Below are 18,906 nucleotides of genomic sequence, written 5' to 3' on the forward strand. Positions count from 1 at the left end.
TACTCCCATCCCTAACCCTGTGCAACAACAAAATTCCAACGCAGCTAACGAATTGCAAAAAAGTTCTAAAATTATCGTTAAAGTGTGCAACAAAAGCAAAAACGCGTTGTTTTTTAAATCGTTTTTCGCAGTACGGTGTGGCCAATAAGTGGGCTTATCTTTTCTGTTTGTGTGCGTTGAACACACACCAAACCATTGCGTTTTTCGCGTCCCTTTCCCTCCCCTTTTCTTCCTCTTCCATAACTGTGTCAAATCAACAACAACTAAATGCACAAATTGATAAGCAATTTGATTCAATTTAATCTCGTTTAAATCAACTCAAAACCAGTGCAAGCGGCAACCGAAAATAAATTAAAAATACTAAATTTGTAATCCATATAAATAGAATACCCTTGAGTGGATTTGTGTGCGCCTAATTAATTCAACACTTCTTTTGGTTCCGCATTTTTTGAAATTATAACGAAGTCAGCTATTGAAAGCAAAAGCAACAAAAAAAAGCGGTTTTTGTTTGTTTTTCAAGCTCAACGAAAAAAAAGAGGAAAAGAAATCCGCTTCCAATCAGCTGTTCCAAACAGCTGCCTGAGTGCGAGTGAGACAGCCTACCTGCGCGCCAAAATAAAACAACAACAACAACAACAGTGGCACCGTGGTTTGAGACCTAGCTAAATTGTATAAATCAATTTAAATAGTAAAAGGAAATTAAATTAAATTTACATATATTTGTTAAGGTAAGTAATCAGCATCCATTAAATTCTAACAATTTTTATATTTAAAATTTATTTTTCCAAGTTTTTAAATCGTTTACACTTAATACGCGTGTGTCTAAAATAAGTGAAAAATAAAAAAAAATAGTGCAAAATGAGTGATGTAACAGACGATTCGGGCGGGGCAAGTGCCCCCCAACCATCGCCAGTTACTCCGGATCAGGACCCTGGAGTTCCGGCCTCCAAACTACCGGGTCCAACCCGATCCAATATTCCCATGCCCGCTACTTCAGGGACGGGGATTCCCACGGTCACGCCCTCTGCTTTAGGGACCGGAATCCCGCAGCCCAGCAAAATAAAGGCACCATCGCAATTCGGCTCGACGGGCTCCGTTTCCAAAATCGGAAGACCATGCTGCAATCACACAACCCCTAAATCGGGACCACCACCTAGAGGTGAGTTTTAATCGTTTGTATAAAATGTTAAGTTGGTTAAAATTGTAGTTTGGTTAAAATGTTTAATGTTTGTTAAAAATAACACTGAACAGTGTACACCAACGACTTCCAATTGAAAGGGTTAAATAGTGCAATAGTGGCCTGTGCAAAATCTCCGATCGATTGCATTCATAAAAGTCATAATCGGTCCCTATTTTTACAATCAGATTTATCGTTGATCAATAAACAATATCGTCTTTGAAAACATTGTCAACGAATTCAAATTTGTCAAAAAAAAGTTAACATATCCATTTAATTCCGTCAATAGTTTCTATTTCACAATCTAACAAAGTTAATTATAAGGCTTGTCCGAATTTTTACCTTTTTTAAACAAAAAGTTTACGCCAGTTATTAAATACAATTTCATTGCAAAGAACTAAAATCTTTTGGGAAAAAAAGGAAAATTTGTTGATTTGCGAGAAATGTTTAAATAGTTAAAGTTTTTGCAACAAGTGCCACGCCAGCTTTTCAAAGAAGTTGATTTTAATTTATTTATCTGCAAAATGGGTATAAAAGCAAAAAAAAAATCAAAAAAAATCGGTAAGTGTAAGACAAAGCTTCTCAGTACTTTAAAATTTGTCTGTGTAGAAGATTTGTTTTTGACTTGGAATTTTGGCTCCACCCCCAAGTTTTTTCCACTATGAAATTGCACTTATTTCGTGTTTACATCTTGGGCTCAAACAAGTCGTCTGTAATTCCGGTTCGAACCAACTGCAACCACCTACATTGGCACCCACAATATATAGTTTTTTATATACTACGCGAATGAAATGATGTAATGGAAACGATGACAGACCCACTCAATTGCTTAAAGTATATACGCTGACACCACCCACTTGCAGTGCACTTTTGTGCACTACATTGAACTCTAAGACATTATATTAGACTGCTACAAAAAAATGTAAATTCTTTTTAAGAGGGTAAACCATTTCTCATTTTAAATAATATCGTCAACCGTTTTGTTTTGTAAACAAATGCTACACTTCAATTATTTAATCGTTTTGAAACACCAACGCACAAGACAAAAATAAACAAAACAAAAAGCCGCCCACTCTTAACTCTCGATCATAATTATAGAGCTGCCCCGAAAAGTGTTTTTTGGGCAGGAGAATTATGGCCAATTAGACAAGTGCTGCTACCATTTAATTGATAGGCCCATTGTGGCTCATTTCAGGCACGTAACCCAACCGCAGCCGTCAACGATCGGCGACCCATTAGCCTATATAGCAAACGATCTGCCAAACGATCCATAGATCGACGGGTTTTCTATTTCGCGAACACACGTTCCATATCCAATTGACAATCGGTATGTAACCGCAAAATCGTAGAAAGCTGCCGTACTGAGTTACCCAAAATAAACATAGCAATTGTATTGCAATATTGTTACAGATTAAAGTGAGTCACGAGGTGCATATGCGTACAGTGGGTGCGAAAATAATAGCAGCCATGAGTACAGTTCACACGGGACGGCGGGCACTGTAAATGAGGCAATCACTTATGATAATTTTGATTACCTCTTTCATTGAAGTGGATTACAAACTTAATTAATAATGTATTACCGGCTCAGTTTCATTAAAATTAGTTTGATAATTATAACAAAGTTATTAGGCACTTAATAATTTAAATCATTTAGGAAATTATGTCATTAATGAAAGGAACCTTATACAAACCGTACTACATTTTACATAATTTGCTGTCGATTATATTAGATTTGCAATACTTCGGTACTGTAATGTATGTTTTGATTAAGTGATTGTTGAGTAAAATAATAAATTATTATTATTATTAAATGATACGGTTTAGATTCATTAGTTGTTTATTTATGAAAGTAATAACTGAGTGAGCATTTTTGTACTACTTTTTTGTTAACTCTTAGCAATTAATTGTATGAGACCTAGAGATTTTACTCGCAGCTTAATTTCAAATCAGTTCCAATCTTAACGCTTTGATCCGTTGACTAGATCAACTTTCTAAAATCTCTCCTAACATTCTGAAACGGACTGTTTGACTCTCTGCCAAGACCTGTCACTTACCGCACATAACACTCAATGTCACTCGTCACTGAGAAATCTCCTAACCCAGAGCCGAGAAAACCTGGCGACCGGCCGGCAATCTTTCTCTCGCTAGCTCCCTAATTGATTTTGTTCTGGCGATGACACAGAAAATATACACAAAATGTATCTTCTGGGCAACAACTGTCTGTGTGTTCAGATATTTTGAGGTGTTTTTGCGCTGCGCATTTTGATGCCCGGTTCCGTTCTCAGCCGATCTGATATGTGTGATCATTGGGTTCGCCTCGTGGTGTTGCCCGTGGATGAGCTTATGTCACATTTATTGGTTTCGATCGGAAACAAGAGTGTGGAGCCAGCCCTCTCCCACCCATAAAACAGAAAGACTATTTGTCTTCGCATTAAGATAGAATCAGAATCGGAATCGGGTCCGGGATTGACGTCTAATGGATGAGCACTGTCTGGCAGGGGATTACTCCATTAGATTCTAGATTAAGCTCAGCTTTGTTTACCTCACCAATTCGGTGGGAGAGTCAATATTGATGTTATGATTAACCACTTTTGTCTTTCTTATTTGACTTCACTTCATTAAGTCGTTGAAATCTTTATAATTGAACCCACGTGTTGAATATTTAAACAAAATACGGCTCGGATTTCAACCAAAAAAGAACAGTATCTCAACCCAAAAAGGAAAAGACTTTTATATGATACAATAAATCATATTTTTCCAATAATTTTCGGCTATTTTTTCAGACAAAATGTGTTTGTGGAAGAACGACCAATTCCACTTGCGGAACTCTTAAACTCTATTATCTATTCAATTAACAAAGCCGAACACATGCACTTTTTGTGAATTTTTCAGCACTTTTCTTAACAGCTGATTCCGATTAGGTTGATTTTTAACTTTTTCAGCAAGTTAATTAAAGTTTATATATAAAATTACTCATAATGTTCTTGAAATAATATTTTTGTTTTCCATTTACAAAATTGTTATGAATAATAGACTTATGATAAGATTTCCGCTCATTTCAGTTAAAAAACAGTTCAAAAATTATAAAAACTGTGATGTCATAAGTGATAATTTATTTAGTAAAACTAAACTCAAAACCATGCCAGTTATGATACAGAGTGAAGTTTCTTAACTTTTGGAATATTTTTAATTAAAAAAATGAAGTATCTCTAAACATACATTTTAACTCTCTATAAAAACTTAAAATAAACCCTAAAAAAAATATTACAACAAAATTGTTTCGGTGAATAATTTTTCTAAGTATAAATGACAGCAAACAGTTTTATTATACCAAAACAAATCCGAAAGAAATCTTGCAATTTCCAACTCTTGACTTATCTTATTTATTATTTTTCTGATGCTTTCGCTGCACTCACGGATAAAGTGCTAAAAGCCATTGAGCGATCGATCAATATCGAATCAAAAAAAGGGAAAATATAAATGTGGCCATGTGGCAACAATTTGTTTGCTGGATTTACATGGCTTTCGCGTCCGTACAAAAGTCGAAAATAAAAACAATTATTTTACGGCTCTTATTTTAAGCAAGTAAACGTTTATTCAATAAAAACACACTGAAAGCGCGTAGGCATTGCCACAGTGTCTGCTATTAAACACTGGCCAACAAAGCCGCGATTCCAGATTGGCAATCGCTCGTCGCTCTCTCGCTGCCAAGTATCTCAAAGTTTTGCGCTGGTTCGCTTTGCGATTGGCGCTCGACGTTCAGTTACTTGAACGACTTTTCGCGAGGCGGACGTGTTGGACGCGGTATTGCAGCTCAGATGGCAACCAATTGAACTTGATCGGCTCTATACTATAGCTTATAGTGAACACGCAAACGAAATTGAACAAATCCAAAATAAAAGCCAACAATAACAGACACTAATTTATTGTTATAAAACTCGCAAAAGGTGATCGAAAACCACTTATCTGAGATCTATAACGAAAAATACAAAATATCAGGCTCAGAAGAAGAACTGTAAAGGCAAAAGTTTTGTGACCCTTTTACCCCCGTCCTTGTGAGTGCCCTAAAAGGACAGTTTATTTCGGTGGCAGATATTTTTGGAAACTTTTGTTTTTCATATTTCAAGTGACAGCCTTTGACCTTGGTTCGTCTGGTTGATTACCATTTGTTAATCAAATTTATTCTTTTGTTGCTCTGTGAAACTGTGATTTGGCTTTCGACGCCCTCTGGCCTCATAAATATTTATTTAGTTTTTCGCCTTAGCCAAGCCTAGAACTTTTTCATGTTATTTTGCTTAAATTGTTTTTTATGGAATTCAGCGATAAGATATTTAGTTTGCTATCTCTCCTTTAAATTATAACATTATCATTAAACCGATTTTCCTAAGGCTTGGCTCATTTATGTCTGCCTAATTTAATGGCAACGATAATTTGGCAAACAAACATAGAGTCAATAAATAAAATTCCCAAGTCCTCGCGGTTTTTACAGCCTTGTGACTAATTTTTTATGTTTTTATTGTTATATATTATTTTAATATATAAAACCAACTAAATAAAAAACAGGGAATAAATTTAAATCAAAATTATTTGCTTACCTAGCCTTTCCTTGTTTACTTTTCCTTAGAACCATTTTCAAACGTTATTTCTAAGAACTGTAAAATAATAAAACAAAACGATTTCCAAGGCAGGGCTTACCCCTTGGCCTTTTAACCCGTTTGTACTTTTAGCCCATTCCATTAGCCACTATCGATGTACTGAACACGAAACTAATTACGGATTTTCCGCTGAAATCCACTTTTTCCTGTTTACAAGTACTTACATGAGTAAATTGACGCTCGAAAAACATGTAAATGGGCTAAGCACGTGTCCCCAACCTCTCTCTCTCATTGAAATGTCGGCTAAATCGCTGCGATAACCTTAAGGCATTCTATATCTACAATAAACTCTAGGCAACAACAAAAGTTTATTTGCCGAAACAGCAATAACAAAGTTCGGTTGCGGATTGTATTGAAAATTTGCGGTTAACCACTAATTAGATACACAAATTTGTTATTGCTGATTTGTATTTTGACTGAAAGAGACACAAATGCTGATCAGTCTAAAAATACGTATGCAAAATGGAAAGACTTTCACAGTTGCCATATTTGCATATTGCCTAAGACTTGAATTTTGAATTTTAGTGCAATTTGCTTTTAGTTTTTATTTGTTTGTGATTTTTGTATTTGTTGGGCTCGGCGTTGACGTCTTATTGCAAAATCAAATTGGCTTCCACCGGCGGCAAACAGTGTATGCAAATTTCAATTTTTGTATTTAGTTGTCTGCGGCTAACTTTCTTTCCGTTTTGCGGCTTTCTTTTCACTGCCACGTTCCGTTCGCATAACGCACACTTTGTCTGTCAATTGTCTAAGCATTTTGGACCAGGCCAAGTGTTTTCATTCGCCTTGGCTTTGGCATTGTTATTGTTAACTGGTATTTTATCAGCTCAACTTTTTTGTGCGTTCCTCGTGTTGTTGTTGATATTATTTTGGTTCTATTAAAACCGGCGCAACAACAGTGTTTGTGATAAGAACAACACATTTTTATTTTGGTTTCTATTTCTCTCTTTGGCAGCGACATTGCCAACACAAAAACGCCATAAAAGTTTTCTTCTGTTGCTATGTTATCTTTGAATTAGGAATGAGCGAGAGATCTACACATATTATTTTGCTTGGTAGTGCAATTGTTACTTATCTTGGATGCTGATAATTTTAGTGATTATAGCATGCGAGAGAATGCCAGAAATCCTTTTTTGAATTCACTTGGCTTAAGGGAAATTACAGATAAAAAGATTAAAAACTGATAAAATTTAATCGTTTTAATGCCTAAAATATAGATTTAAACAAATGTTAATTAATTGATCAAATTTTAAACTTTTTTCTTCGAAAACGCAAACAATCCATATTAGAAATATTAAATTTTGATACGCAATAGCTGATTTATGGCAAACTTACAAAAGTTTCAAGGCTTTAGATGCTTACACAACTGGAATTGAAAAATGGAGACACATCGTATTTAGAACTATATATAAACAGATTATACAATCCACCTGTACAAACTTGTGGGCGTGTGGGAGCGATGTCATAAAGACTTTTGAAGGCATCACCTTGACATAGAGCTCATCCCATCTGTCCAACTGGGATATATAATTATATATTTCACACCAACTTCCGAATATATTCTATATACTTTTATATATTTGCTGTGGATCCCGCCACCGGCAGTAATGATCTGTCGTCATTCCACTCAATTTAGTCGGTTTGTTTACACAATTTTATTGTTGCCGTTGGCGTTCGTTATATTTGATTTATATTTTTTATATTTTTGTAGCTTGCCAATGAGCTCAGCTTGGTATTTGTTCTAGAATTGTTGGGATAGATAGAACAAAATCGTAGGTGGTAGCGGTAGCGTATGAGTAATGTTCGATGCTGTTCGATCACGCATACGCACCATTGTGCCCGGCTAATTTGCATTGCACTTGAATTGCCACTTATTTATGGGCATTTAATTGCGGTAAATGCGCTTTTCCTCACCTAATTGCTTTTCACACGCCTCGAAAATGATTTTTTATTTTCTATTTATTGTTCGCCCTGTTTCTTTCCTTTTCCGCTGGCGGCGCCTTTTACTTTTTCTCACTGACTTTAATTATAGTTTCTTTGACTAAACACAAATCAGTAATGAAAAGAGAAAAAATTGAAAAAGGTGTAACCACCTTTCGGTTAATTAATTTTTATGGTTCGTACCTGGTTTTCTTTTTCTTTTGCGATTATGAAATGATATTTCAGTTGGCACCTGTTTTGCTTCAAAATCTTTTCAAATGATTTATTGTCACAACTGAGTGAACCGGAGTCTTTCTCTGGCTTTTCGTGTAAACAAACCCATTATTGCCTTCATATTTTTCCGCTCTTTTTTTCGTTAGCTACTTTTGGCCAGTAAATTGTTGTTTGTTTTCTTCGCTGAGATAATTTTCTGCTACTAATAAATTATCGGCCTCTGAAGTTTTTCATAAGCCTAATGGAATTGTCCATTAAGAAATGTCGGTGGACCTCAAATAAGGAAAGGTTTTGGGTTCTTAGACTTTTTATAAAAATAATTATGTAATTATACTTATAATTATAATTATATTTAAAATTATTTTTGTAAGTGCAAATTTAATCATAGGTTACCCCAACTATAATATTCTTGTAATTTCTGTTCTCAATTTATTTTTTCATATTTTTCTATTTGGTGTCCAATTTTTTATTGATCTCCAGACAAACAATAAATACATATAGGTTCCTCTCCCTTTTGTTTTTCCTTGGCAATTCCATGCTTGAACCGAAACCAACCAAGTTCAGCTCGAATGCTTAACACTTAACAATTAAACAACAATTTTAATCACTTTTTCTCTCACTTTTTGGTTATTTTTTGTGTTCTCTTTTGTTTGCTCATTGTTTGGCTTACACTTCAGTGCTTTTAATTATTTCGTATGCAATAAAGCTCTAAGCAAGAACAGCAAAAGCAAAAGTCAAATAAATTAACACGTCACTTACACAATTCTCGGACCACAGCACTTAAGTCTCGCTTGAAACAGCCCCAAGTACTAAGCTAAAATTCAACTGAAATGCGTACTTAAGTAAATATGCTTAAAAAGAACAAACAAATCAAAATATAGCTTAAAAAGTAAACCATTCTCTATAATTTAAATTGTTTGCAGAAGTTTAAAAATAATTACTGCTTAAGAGATAAGCTAAATAATAATTGTATTGTAAAATACCTATTTTAGCAAACTTGTCAAAACTTTATACAAACCAAACTTAAGTGGCATCCATTAAAATTGATGGATGATGGGCCTCCTTTAATAATGACATTAATGTCCACTTTGTCTCTCAAATACAGTTATAAATTCCGACACGCCCACATTTTAAAGTCTGTGATCGAATATCCATCGAAATAAATTCCAATTCCAATTGCGTGTGGGTTGCACAACCGAAAATTTTATGGCAACTGACCAAATTCAAAACAAATTACTTTCAGCATTCTTCGCTGACTCTTTAGCCAAAATATTTCTGAAGAGTCTTTTTCATAATTTGACATAGCAAACAAACAATAATTAAGTTGTTTTTTCTGCTTATCTCAAGATCAAAACACACGCGTCAGACGGAATATAAATTATTTCCAAATAATAATAAAAAAAACTTAAGTTGCTTGTTTGTTTAACTTCTCTCATTTGGTTCTTAATTATGGGGAAGGTAAACAAATATTGATTGCAGGTGGAAAAGTCAAATGTCAATTCGGATTGATGTTTAATATACTGTTTTCTTTCTTTTTAAATGGTGTCATTAAATGGTGTCTAGTTTCGTTCTCTGACGGAAACTTGTTTTTAAGATTTTGCATAAGATTGATGGATTGCTATAGCTGAAAATGCTAATCTATGTTACCCAGGGGAATCAAGTGACATTAATTTTATACACATTAAGTTTTATGGTCCAGAGACTGTGATTTTCTGAATGTATCGGTTTATATCTTTCTTCTAAAACTGCTTGATAAATAACTAAATGGTAAAACACCAAAATGTCAAGGTTTTTTTACAAACACAGATAAAATATTTCAAAGTGGCAAAAATATCATATTACTTTATATATATATATATATTTATATATATTTTTGAATGCAATATATGTCAAGTTTGAATTCGACATTAAATACGATTAAACTAATCATTTTAGATGTTTGATAAAACAAATTTAAAATTTATGTAAATATATGGTGTTAAAAATGGTACAAAAAGATTTTTATTGCTGGATTTATTCTTGCACTTGTTTTCAGACATTTGAGTGTGCGGAAACAGTTCGCTTAGCTGTCTATATCTTTCAGTTTTTTTTAATTATTTCCAAGAAAACATTCACCCAACACTTTCCAAGTTATCTAATCTTTTTGAAATGAAATAAGACTCTTTTGGGGTGGGGAGTTTGATCTGCCCGAGCGACCCATAACTAATTGCCACTTTTGCACTTTACTTTTTTCTGCCTTTTATTTTGCCCACATTTTCTTGGCTGAGCTTTCTTGGCCCGTTACCATGGCCTGAATTCGCTTAGCTTAGCCCCCAGCCCTTAGCTGTAATTATATTTTAATTTTTAAGGTAACATTTTAGTGCTGTTAATTTTGCTATGCTCATTTTGCGTTTCTTGCGTTTGTTTCTTTTTTCGATTTTAATTTTATTTTTAGACACAGCCAGCATGAGTCGTGAAAGCGATGACAATTTAAGTTCGATCAATTCGGCTTATACAGGTAAATATATTTTTACGTTTCACTTTATTGATTGCGTTTATTTGTTAATTTTACACATGTTTTTTACTTGGCTTTTGCTGAATGCGTTTCATTTAATCTCCTCCATGACATTATTAATATTTAATTAATTTCAATTAATTGCTTGTTGATGTGGGCGAAATTAACACATCTGTGTTAACATCTTTTGGGCATAACATTAATAAAATTGGAATTCGTTGGGAATTATTTGCAAGATATTAATACGTCATGAACACAATAAATAATTAATTGGTCAATATAATTGAGCCAGGTTAGTTTATATTAGTCAAAATTTACTAGGAAAAGAGGAACCTTTCTCATGATAAATTATAAAAATTCCAAAGACAATAGCAACCGTAACTATGTAATTTATGAGGAAAAACCAATAATTTTTAAATTCATTACAATTTGTACATGGTAACTAACTCATATTCTGTTAGGAAACTAGTTTTATTAGTCATAACTTAGTATAAATTAAAACAAAAAAACAGATACAAGAACATAGTATTTATCTATCAATTACCTTGCTACATGAAATATCAAAAGGAAAATTGAATTCCTTCATAGACATTGTATCTTATGAGGCTTGTTTACTTTTATTGACCTGGTATTTCATTTCATTAACAATCTGTATGCCGCCTCAATGCAATTTAAATTAACCCTGAAACAAGACACTGTTCCTTCCTCACTTATCTTTTGGTTCAGTGATCTCCGAAGAAAAAACAAACATTTCATTGCCTTATCTACTTGTGTATGCAAAACATCTTTCCTTAGATAGGCAAAATGTCAAGACAATCTCACGATCTACGATAGCTTACAGCTTGTATCTATATCCCATTCATATAACCCAATCAAAGGCCTATTATAGTCAGCCGTAATCAGTCATAATTTTAATCGCTTTTTACCTTAGCCGTAGGGTAACTTCATTAAGCTTAAATCGGTTGTATAGACCCTAGGGTAACTTCATTAGTCTAAAAACGGTTTTATAGACAGTTTGTTCATTGGAATGTTCATTCAACGTTTGCCCTTCTGCCACATGTGTTTATTGTATTTTTCGCATTCGAAACACGTTCTAAACTTAAACAAATTTTAATTGTAATGCGAAATACGCGTCTCGAACAGAGGCCCAACCGGATTTTTTGGGTATTTACTGTATAGTATACATCTATAATTAATAATATATGGGACACGCCTTCGGCCGATCAGTGCGAGTCACGTAAGCATCTTCATCTGGAAAACCAGTTTTCTATTTGGTGAAATTCTAGTTTGTCGCACACAGATTCCTGTTGAAAACATTTAGCATTTTAAAATAATGGCAAATAAATATTTATATAAATGCATTGCCGATGCAATTATTGTGCGCTCAGAACAATGAGCAGAAATTAAATTAAATCAATTGAGATAAAAATAATGGCACGCTAGAACAGGTACAGTGGGGATTATTTTAAAGCGAATGCTCAGCGATTGGGGAAACACAAACTCAAGACGTCAGGAAATACAAAGATAAAATCAGGGCATGTAACTAAATTACTTTCAGCCACACCCCCAAATAAAATTAGTATTTATAACTGTGCTATATTTACCCAGGCTGCTGCCTCATCTAAAGCTTCACTGTAAGCAGTCATGCATTTCAGTGGAAATGTTGCAGCGGCCCACAGTGATCAGGAATTAGAGATCGCCAATCAGCAGCTAATAATCCGTTTTTGTCGGCATTTGCCAGAGAGTCTCGCAGATGGATTTGCATTTAACATGCCGAAAAGTCATGTAAGTCATGCACAGTCCAAGCTCGAGGGGGTTGTGAAAAACTACTCGATATGTGGGTAGCCAAAGCTGAGGAAAAACTGGACAGAAATTGCCTCATGAGGCGGGAAAATACACTTGCGAAATATAACAAAGTAGGCAACGTAACCAGTTAACACTCTTCATTAGACAGTAAGCTTAGCTATGTATTGAATATATGTTATATATAAACTTTAAGGCTTTTTTTAATGCTAAAAATATAAATGTCGACACTTACTAAATTTTAAAGAGTAATTTATTTTATGAGGATTCTCATATATATTAATAATCGCTTAGCTTATTGTATTTGTAATTCTTTCTCAAAGGTTAATGTTTTGGAATAACGTTCGTAATAGAAAAAAATGATTTTTTGACAATTCTTCGGGTTTTTTATCAGTGTAAAAACCCACATACGAATCGTTAGAAATTGCAACCTACACTAGGTAGTAGATGCGATGGGAAGGAGATCGGAGAGGCAGTCCAGCGACCTGCACACAGTTTAGTTTAATTAAATGTTGTTTAATCATCTCAAAAGATAATGTGCTATTGACATGGCCAGGACTGTTGGCTGATTTATCGCCGGCTAGCGCGCGATCGATCCGCCATAAATGGCTGGCGAAATATTTGTTTTCGTTAGACGTATCTCTGGCCGCTTCGTTTTGGCCAGAATCGTGAGCAAAGTGGGTCGTAGCCGGGCCTAGCCGCCTTTTGGCCAAGTCCAGTCGAGTCAAGACTATTGGCAGCGCAACGTCAGCGGCGCCACACTCCACTTGGTCCGGCCGGGTGAGCGGTGCTCTTTGATGATTCACCGTTCGCCGTGCGCCGAGCGCTGCGTATCTGTCAGATACATGAGTTCATTAGCAGCACTGACACTGAATGTCAACTGCAAGGAAATTGTTTGTCATCTAGGTGCGTGCGTATTTTTAGAATGACGACGTTTCACAGTTAAATGTTGCAAATTAACAGATTGGCGAAGGTAAAGTCCAGTCAAGTCGAGTCTGATTCAATGCCTGGCATTGGCTGCTGCACTTCGTCATTACATAAAGTTACCATTTATCGATACGAAAACAGAACGTCAAAGCTGGAGAAAATGTGTTTCCCCTTTAACAATTAGTGAAAGTTTTCCGTATAAAAGGGAACCACTCACAAAGATACACAACATACAAACAGTTACAACGCCCAATTGTGATAATTAAAAAAAAGTAGTTACGAACATGTAGGATACACAATATAAATTGCTACCGTCATGATGTATAATGGCAAATAATAACAAATTGTCTTGCACGATCGGCAACGGTAGCGAATGCCGCCAGTATCTGCCAGATACAATTGAACCTTGAAGTTGGCTCCCCAGCTGCTGACCAACTCATGTCATGTCACGGCCGGGCCAACGCAATCGGTTGATTAGCCAAAAACAGTAGCCCACAAGACGCAAAGCCGGTCGAAAGCATCTTCAACACACTCGTACTCAAGCAGAGCATGTCTGGCGTAAATTACAAATGAACTAAAATTAAAAAAAAAAAAAAAACGGGAAAAATAAAAGCAATTTCAACTGACAAAAACACAATTAACTATATGACGTATACTGGTCGGGATTTTCGCAGCGCACAACTGAAGATGAAGATAGTACACAGAAAAAACTGATATCTATAAGTTTAGTTTTCCAATTTGTCGTTGTCTATCTTATAAATAACAAACTAAATACCTACAATATTAATTCAGCCAAATGATTTAGGAGATTGTCAGCTTAAACATTAATTTTCAAATTTAGATTGATTTGAAATTTTTAACTGTGTACTGAAAAGTAAACGGAAACCGAAATCGTGCAACTTAAAAATTGAAATCTTTTCTCAATCTCCTTCCTTCTCGACAGCATTTCTTTTGTTCGCTGCAATTGTGTTTTTAAAGCTCCTGCTGTCTGTCATTCAATGGCTTTGAAAACGTTACCAAACTGTCGACAATTTAATTGATTTATGCTTTTATTGCTCTTTCTTGTGAAGCTTTGGCAAAAGTGTAAATTGATTTTGAAAGTTGCAATTGAAAAAGGCAGAATTCGTTACAGATCAATATTAATAAACAATTTGGCACACATCATTTAGGAAAAGATAATAAAGAAATGATTTTGTATCTGGTTTTTGAGAGTTTAAAAATTGGGGGGTTTAAAAATCCTATGTTTTTATAAGATAAAATTAGTCAATGTTCAGGGTGTTTTCTTTTTTATTTATTAGGAGAAACGTTGTGTAGTATTTCATTACCGTCATATTACTTGCACACGCCATTCTCTCTTGCTTTAAGCCATAAAAATATATATGTATATATAGGGCTTAATAACATCTCAGATTACCGTTCGCTATTTTTTTCTGCTGCCATCTAACCTTTACCACAACTGCTTGCGGCCAAGATCTTATTAAAGACAAGAAATACAGCACACAAGCTGCCAAAAAACTTTCACAACCCAAAAGAGCAAATTGGGCTTAACACAAATGCGCTAATTTTTAACCAATACCAGTATGTATATTATGCATATAATATAACAACAAAAAAGGGGAAATGTCAGGAAGACTTGCTGCACAGCTTGCTCAGTTAACACCCACAAAACCCAAATGATACACAATTGCAAATGCTTTTTAATGGAAAATCGGCTTGACTTCATGTCTATGTACGAAAACTCTATAGATCTCTATCAAGAGACTGTCAGGCGCTTTACGCGATCTTCGCTATCACCCACATCCGATTGGGACCGCTTTTCGCCCGCTAGACGCTCGCTAAAATCGGAGACTGGAAGTCGCACATCTTGTAAGTTCTTTGCCCGCCATCGCCATTTTATGCCGCCAGTCGCATGTATATTTATCTGCTCTCCTATCTGTATCTGTATCTTTTCTGTTTGTTTTGTTTTCGTTTTTGTTTCTGTTTTTGTTTTTCCAACGCCAAAGATGATTATTATCTAGAGGCCACTGGGCGACGTCGCAGCTCAGGTAAGCATTCGCTACGATTGTGGGAGGCTGTTACACAGAGATAAAAAAATTAACCCAAATTATGATCTATTGGATATTAAATATTATTAGGAAAATAAAGAAAAATGTCTTTAAAAACAAGGATTAATAAACAACGAAAGGAAATGGATACATAATTGAATTTATTAACATCACACAGAAGCCTTTAAACGATTTTTTTTTTGTGTACCAGAAACTTGGTTTTCCTGCTATATCTTACATCTGCAGAGCGTGTCTGGTTCTAACTATTTGCGCAGGTGGCTAGCATTTATGTATCTATGCATCTAGGCCAGTTGTTCGCTCCTTTAATGGTCATTCGGCTGGAACGTTAAGAGTGCAAATTTATGGCCAAACTGTCAAGCATTTTCTTCATGCAGAAGGCAATGTACATACCTCTGCATCTTCGGTAGCCCCAAGTATTGTCAAATTAACAAAGCCTAATGAGCCACTGAAAACGTGTTCAAATTTACCTCTCACCGTGGGTGTAATTGCGCCTCTAATGAGCCATTGCTGTGACAATATTAACGCTGACTCAGTGTTGCAAGTCAAGGTCTATCTAGGGTTAACTATGCACCGTTTTTATTTAATTTTTACCCAAATTAATTTGGCCAAGTCAGTAGATTAATGAATTTGGGGCAAAATCGTTTCGGTTTTAATGGTAAATAAATTGATGGCGAAACCTACCTAATTCATCAAAAACTTGAAAAATATAGTAATACATGAACAAGGTTAAGGATTGACGATGTAGCTTAAGCTCTTTTGGTTTATGTTAATTTTAGTGAAGGGATTTTGTTTATTTATGCTTTTACAATGGGTGAGAAATTTTATTTTGAAAGTTCATGTAAAAAATATTGAATTGGTACAATAGTTATATAAACGCCTGTTACCAAATTTGGCTTATAATTGATAATCAACAACCCTAAACCTTGCTCATTATAAATTAACCTTGTTTTGTCATATCCAGTTGCTAATTCTCTGTTTAATAGAAAAAAAAAACAATTTAAATAAACAACATTCCCAGAAAATTAAAATAAACTAGACATTAGTTCAAGAATCAGTAGAATACAAGATGCTTAAGGCTAAGGTAATGAAAAAACAACAATCTGGGATTCAAAATGATGCATACTTTTAAATTTTACAACTACAATTTTAAATGCAGTTCAAATTCAACAACGGCAATGTGAAAATTATGAACAAGTTGCCATATCTAATTGATGTGGGTGGATGCAGTCAACAACAAAATTAAATTAACTGACACGACAGCCAAACTTGGCAAAATGTTGTTATGACTTCATTGAGCTGCATGCAATTTTTATTTTGCTTTTTAATCCGCTTGTTTCCTGTAATTTTCCACTTAATGGTTTTTCCACCCAGACATTATACACGTTGTAGATAAATTGGTATTTAAAAGTGAAATCGGAGAGTTCTATTGCCACTTTTAACTTAGAAGTGGAATTATTGAACAGATTGCAAATGTCAAGTTTACAGAGCTAAAATCCGTTTGTAGAATATATATTCATTATGCGGGGGATCGTTTTCAATGGTTTTCCATTGAGCAGGGGATATGCAAATATGCCAAATGACATCATATAACCATGTGGTACACATCGAAAAAAAACTGTATTGGAGAGATAAATGAAAACGCAGTCTAGCCAATTTTAGCATTGTGTGTAGTATTATGATTGATGACTTAACGGGGTGATACTAATGGGACCCCCCATCTTGATGTTGGTTTCCCCTCGAACAGATCACAACAGCGCCGTGCTGACAGCGAACACAGAGCAGTTCATCATTGGCCAGCGGGTGTGGCTCGGTGGCCTTCGACCCGGACAGATTGCCTACATTGGCGAGACACACTTTGCACCCGGCGAATGGGCGGGCGTTGTCCTGGATGAACCTAATGGTAAGAAAAAAGCTACAAAACTTCTTTGAAAAAACCCCCATTTTAAAATATGTATATATTTTTCCATAGGCAAAAACGATGGCTGTGTGTCGGGCAAAAGATACTTCCAGTGCGAGCCAAAACGCGGCATTTTCTCACGCCTCACACGTCTTACCACATATCCGATGTCCGGAGCCCAGACGCCGACTTCCCCGTTGGCCAAAAACTCCCCGGACAGATCGCGCACAGTCTCCCCAACTGCGAGCATTCGCAGCTCTATGCTCCGCAGTCCCGGCATTGGAGGCAGTAAGTTATCGATTCACATAAGGCGAGGAGCGTTTCTTGTAATAAAACAAACAAAACAATATTCCTATAGAAAATGGCATGGCTGTGGGCGATCGTGTGATTGTCTCCTCTGGATTTGGCAGTCGTCCGGGTATTTTACGCTATTTGGGCGAGACACAATTCGCTCCCGGCAATTGGTGCGGCGTGGAACTGGATGAGCCTAGTGGCAAAAACGATGGTGCTGTGGATGATATAAGGTATAACAAGAAATCATATGCGAAAGAAATGCATTCAGCATGGTTTGCAATATACTAGCAAATTGGTTTGCTACTATTTTTGGTTAATGTCAAAGTATTTACGAAAAAATGTGTTTTTAATATTTTAAAAAAGTTAATAGGGACAATTTTATAGAAAAAATCATTAATTCGACTATTGTTAAAAAAAAATCCTATAGTTTTTAAAATTAATTTTAATGGTTTTTATTAGTGGATTATTATAAAGTCTTATTATAAATTCCTTAACTAATTTTTTTAAGCGTTAATGTTATCTTTCTTTACATGATTTGTCGTTCGAATTAACAACTATTCAAAATGTTTATAGTTATAAGTTTCGTTTTACTTTCACAGATATAGTTCGCTTGTAAAATTTCTTAATCATTTTGTGGCCCGTTTTAAGTTATTAAGTGCAACTTCCATTACAGATACTTCGAGTGCAAACCCAAATACGGGGTGTTTGTACCCATAGCGAAGGTTTCGCTGTCGCCGTCGTCGAAGAAAACGCGACTTTCGAGGACCGGATCGCGGGAGTCCCTCACGTCGATCGGCACCATGAACAGCATCGCCACCACGGCCACGTCGCGCATGCGCATGAATGCTCAGGTATAAGCGGTTACCTCGCGAAGAGCACCCTTTACTACCCAGTTCTACCACTGAATACCCACACAGTCCCTAAAAAGAAAACACAAATACCGTTTGCAGTTCTGTTACTGTTTCTGTTCATTGTTAATTTTATTTGACCCCTTAACCCACTTAGTAATTTATTTTGAGCCCTGGTACTAACGCGATCCAATTCTAATCGCAATCCCGTTCCGTTCCTAGCAGCGCAAGTCGATCACACCAGTAAAGCCTATTTTAGCGACGCCGAAAAGCCAATTTTCCATGCAGGTATGCTAACTTCTACAAGATCAACCAAATAAATTGTATGGTATTCGCTGTTGGTTTTAAGAGCTCTTCATATTTGTGTGAAGAGCTATGTATATGCGTTTAGGCTGTAATCGCTGTTAGTATACTCAACCCATTAACGTTGAAATATATATGTATATATATTGTTAAACAAATTCCACTCAAAAATGCGCTATTTTCCTTTTTTTATATTTTGTAAAAAGGTATAGTTCTTATGGTTTTGGTTATTCAACTGATCAATGATTTTGGATTTATGTTCCAAACAAAAAAGATCAAAAATACTTG

General features: G+C 35.4%; 1 protein-coding gene across 19 annotated transcripts in view; it reads left to right on the forward strand.

The window, feature by feature from the left end:
- Nucleotides 1-18,906, forward strand: part of LOC108138770 (restin homolog) — a 27,613-nt gene continuing 8,707 nt past the window's right edge. For 2 of the 19 annotated variants that reach the window (XM_017261223.2, XM_017261225.2), the window contains exons 1-8: nucleotides 13-728; nucleotides 790-1,159; nucleotides 10,421-10,483; nucleotides 17,021-17,176; nucleotides 17,246-17,461; nucleotides 17,532-17,697; nucleotides 18,141-18,318; nucleotides 18,541-18,603. In XM_017261223.2, the coding sequence (XP_017116712.1) occupies nucleotides 859-1,159; nucleotides 10,421-10,483; nucleotides 17,021-17,176; nucleotides 17,246-17,461; nucleotides 17,532-17,697; nucleotides 18,141-18,318; nucleotides 18,541-18,603 (1,143 nt within the window). In that variant the 5' untranslated portion in view covers nucleotides 13-728; nucleotides 790-858. The other 17 variants (XM_017261208.2, XM_017261207.2, XM_017261209.2 and 14 more) reach the window with 17 other exon arrangements.

Source organism: Drosophila elegans, unplaced genomic scaffold, assembly GCF_018152505.1.
Source record: "Drosophila elegans isolate 14027-0461.03 unplaced genomic scaffold, ASM1815250v1 contig_814, whole genome shotgun sequence".
NCBI classification, from domain to species: domain Eukaryota; kingdom Metazoa; phylum Arthropoda; class Insecta; order Diptera; family Drosophilidae; genus Drosophila; species Drosophila elegans.